Below are 3,743 nucleotides of genomic sequence, written 5' to 3' on the forward strand. Positions count from 1 at the left end.
AATGTGTTATGTTTAAAGAGTGTTTATGCTTAATTGCTTTAGATACTTGACACATGATATATTTTTTTTAATACAGACCGGGTCATGCAAGTCAATTAACGACTCATTGGTTTAATCACTGACACAATAATCCATTGTCTCAACTAGGTTGATCATTGGACTAGTTTTTAAAACTATGATAAAAGATATTCAATTCAGCAAAAAAAAAAAAACAAAGTAAAAGATATTCAAATTAATTTAGGTAAATATCTCAATCATATCTAATGATTAGAAATTAATTTAATCAAAATCAATTATACCAATTGGATATGATTGAAGGACCAAATTAAAAAATAAGATAAATAATTAAATTGAATCAAAAAATAAGATAAAAGATCAAATAAACTTTTTAAAAAGATAAATGACTAAATTGAATTAAAAAATAAAAAATACCAAATTGAACTTTATAAAAATACCAAAAAAAGATCAAATTGATTACAAGACAAATGGGGGTAACCGAAAATCAAAACACTTGAATCATTCTACCCTAGAATAAGAATTTGGTATTAATTTGCTATGAAATTGGGGATAAATCTGACAAGGAATATAACCATACTTTAACCATAATCGTAGCCATTCAAAAGCAAATTGAAGTCTAGTTTCCAAGCTATAATCAAAATCCAGAAAAAGGGGTGATTTTCATAGTTTTGTGCACATACCGATTTGGTTTTGAGAAGCTCCGTGTGTCTTTGAGAAGGGGTGATTAGGAGGGCCAAACAGGGCCAGCCCGAGAGCTGAGGGCCATTTTGACAGCTCTAGCTGTGATGGTTAATATCTACTTATCTATCATACCCCGGAAAACTGAACACCATACATGCTGGGATTCTGTCCTGAAGGAGCATACTTTAATTTGCATAACCCTGAGCATGTCTATAATATCCATTCGTGCCCCTTCCGCACACCTCGTGATGCTTGAAAAACCAGGGCATAATCAGAGAGCTGCCTATAGTAGAAAAACATTTCACAAAAGTTAAATATCAAATATAAAAAATTGCCTACTGGAATTGCCACACCAACTAATTCTCCATACGGGCCAAAAACTTGCTTCATGCGATCATTTGTGACATCAGGATCCAAATTTCCAACTAAAATCTACAAAAAAAATTCAAGTAACAAACAAGTATGAAAGAGAGAAGTTTCTACACTGTAAAGAAGTATGCAGAGTTGTATTATTTGGATCAATTTTGTTCTATGTGCCTTGAGAATTTTGATTTGATGCCTCATGTTCATGACAGAAAGTGAAGTACAGAGATGAATTATGTAAACATGGAAGTGAGCAACAATAGAAAAACCATGAACAAAGCTAAATCAGTACTCAAATTAGACTATCCCATAATTCATCACATGAGGTGAAGAATTCTGGTTCATTAGTTTGTATTTACCAGTTGTCAAATATAAAAACATGAATGAAGAATTCAAGCATTAAATAGAATGAAGAATATAAAATACAAGAACATAAAAATTCATTCAAATTATCATGTTGTCAAGCATCAAACTGTTCCTTCTAGAACCAGACCTGCCATCACTTTGTACAAGGAGATACTTTGGAAAAATTAAACAACTATTTTACAAGAGCATGCATACATTAAGAATTTCAAGTAAAACTGAAACAGATAACAAAAGGAAGTCCCATATATCATTCTAAAGCAACACTCGTAATAATTGCAACAAAGGGCTCTTTTAGCTATGATATTTTTTGTTTCTTTCCTTAGTGGAATGCTTATGATCACTAGTTGTTTCCAGGAACAAAAAAAAAACTTAGAAAAAATATATTAAGCCAATAAATTTTTGGAACCTTGCTCTTCTACTGAGCCCTCCTGGCCATAATCAAGTGAAGTGGCTCTAATGCTCTACAAGTACAAACCAATGACCTAGGTATCATCTACATGTAGCAGATTTGCTACTCCCAAATCATTAGTCAATAACAGAGTTTAGCTAATTTGATATATTATTTTGCAAATCATCTGAGCCAGAGGATGGGACAGGTGGTCTAATATGGGTTCTTCCAGCAATATTGATCCAGCTACAAGCAGGACTTTTAATCAAACCTAAGTCCCTCATTTTTTCTTTAATAATTAACAAGCTATCAACCATACCAAGAGATTGATAGATACCACACAAAGCTATGTAGTTGCTAGCATTATCTGGTTCTAATTGGAATAGCCGATGAGCTGCAATTTCTCCAATTTCAACATTTTTGTGCATTACACAACCAGCAAGAAGGGCACCCCACATGCTTCCTGTCACTGATGATTTCTTGCTTTCCAACAACTGAAGTGCTTCCACAAGATACCCACAGCGGCTCAGAAGATCCACCATACAAGCATAATGCTCAACAGTAGGCTCAAATCCATAGTCTGAACATATTGAGCTGAAAATGTGCTTGCCTTGATCTATCATACCTGAGCGGCTACAACTGGCCAAGATTGCTGTGAGTGTAACAGGGTTTGGCCTAAACCCTTCATCTACCATCTTCTTAAACAGCAAAAGAGATTCCTCCCCTTTTCCATGTGCCCCATAACAAGATATCATGGTGGTCCACGTGACTAAGTTCACGTGGCGTATGGTCCTGAAAATCTTTTCTGAATCATTCAAGCATCCACACTTGCAATACACATCAATCAATGCATTCCCAATGGCAGCATCTGCATCAAAACCAAAGCTTCTCACTACATAGCCATGAACTTCTCTCACTTTCAACAAGTCTCCTTCCTTTCCACAAGCATTAATAACGCTAGGAAGAGTCATGAAATCCACCCTCATCATCTCATTCAAACTTAGCATCTCCCTGAAACAATGCATTGCATCCGAATACAAACCGGCCCTTCCAAATCCCGAGATCATCAAATTCCATGTCACGGAATCCTTACATGACATGTTCGAAAACACACAAAAAGCCTGAGGCATCGCCCCAAACTTAACATAAAACTCAAGCAGAGAATTTGCCACAATAGCATATCCTTCATACCCAATCCTTATAACCAAACCGTGGCACATGCTTCCAATGCAAGCATCGTCCACTCCCACAGATGCCTTGAACAACGGGGGCAGGGTGTAATGATCAGGCCTAAGGCAGCAGTGCTTGAACTCGTGGAAAACCATTAAGACATCATAATACATGCAATGCTGGGCATAGGAGGCAATCATGATGTTCCACGAGTACATGTTTCTTCTGTCGAGCATTTTATCGAACACTTTGCGAGCTTTGCGGAGAAGGCCGAGTTTAGAGTAGACTAACAAGAGGTCAGTTTCGAGAACGGCGTTGGGGAGCAAACCTTGGACGAAGCTTTGGGCGTGGCATTGCAAAGCTGCGGAATGCGTTATGCAACTTCGAAGCAGGAACGATAACCTTTGCCTGGTTTTCAATGAGGTGTAATTCATGGTTTAATTATATAAAATTGTACAAAAATACAAATACAAAGGTGATGACTTCATTTTGAAGGTATTGGCTGCATAACAAGGTCTCGGGTTTCAATTATTCACTCTTTGAGTGGATAAATTTGCCACGTCTCTGCTTACGGAAATTGAATTCGTATTTACATGCCTAATGCCAATTTTAAAATGAGATCTTTTTTAATTTAATAATTTTTAAAACAAAAATTAATGTTTTTATTGAAAATTTATTTTTCAAGTTTTTAAGGATGTAAAACTATTTATTAATTTATTATAATTGATTTCCATTAATATTTTTTTTCAATCGATAT

The 3,743-nt window shown here is 35.6% G+C and overlaps 1 protein-coding gene across 1 annotated transcript; it reads right to left on the reverse strand.

The window, feature by feature from the left end:
• Nucleotides 1-592: 592 nt before the first annotated feature.
• Nucleotides 593-3,540, reverse strand: LOC100812370 (pentatricopeptide repeat-containing protein At3g24000, mitochondrial). Its single transcript, XM_003523882.2, has 2 exons — nt 1,039-3,540; nt 593-950 (listed from the first exon to the last, which is right to left on the reverse strand). The coding sequence occupies exon 1, from the start codon at nt 3,418-3,420 to the stop codon at nt 1,975-1,977; it is 1,446 nt and encodes a 481-aa protein (XP_003523930.1). The 5' UTR covers nt 3,421-3,540; the 3' UTR covers nt 593-950; nt 1,039-1,974.
• Nucleotides 3,541-3,743: the final 203 nt, after the last annotated feature.

Source organism: Glycine max, chromosome 4 (genome assembly GCF_000004515.6).
Source record: "Glycine max cultivar Williams 82 chromosome 4, Glycine_max_v4.0, whole genome shotgun sequence".
In the NCBI taxonomy this organism is placed as follows: domain Eukaryota; kingdom Viridiplantae; phylum Streptophyta; class Magnoliopsida; order Fabales; family Fabaceae; genus Glycine; species Glycine max.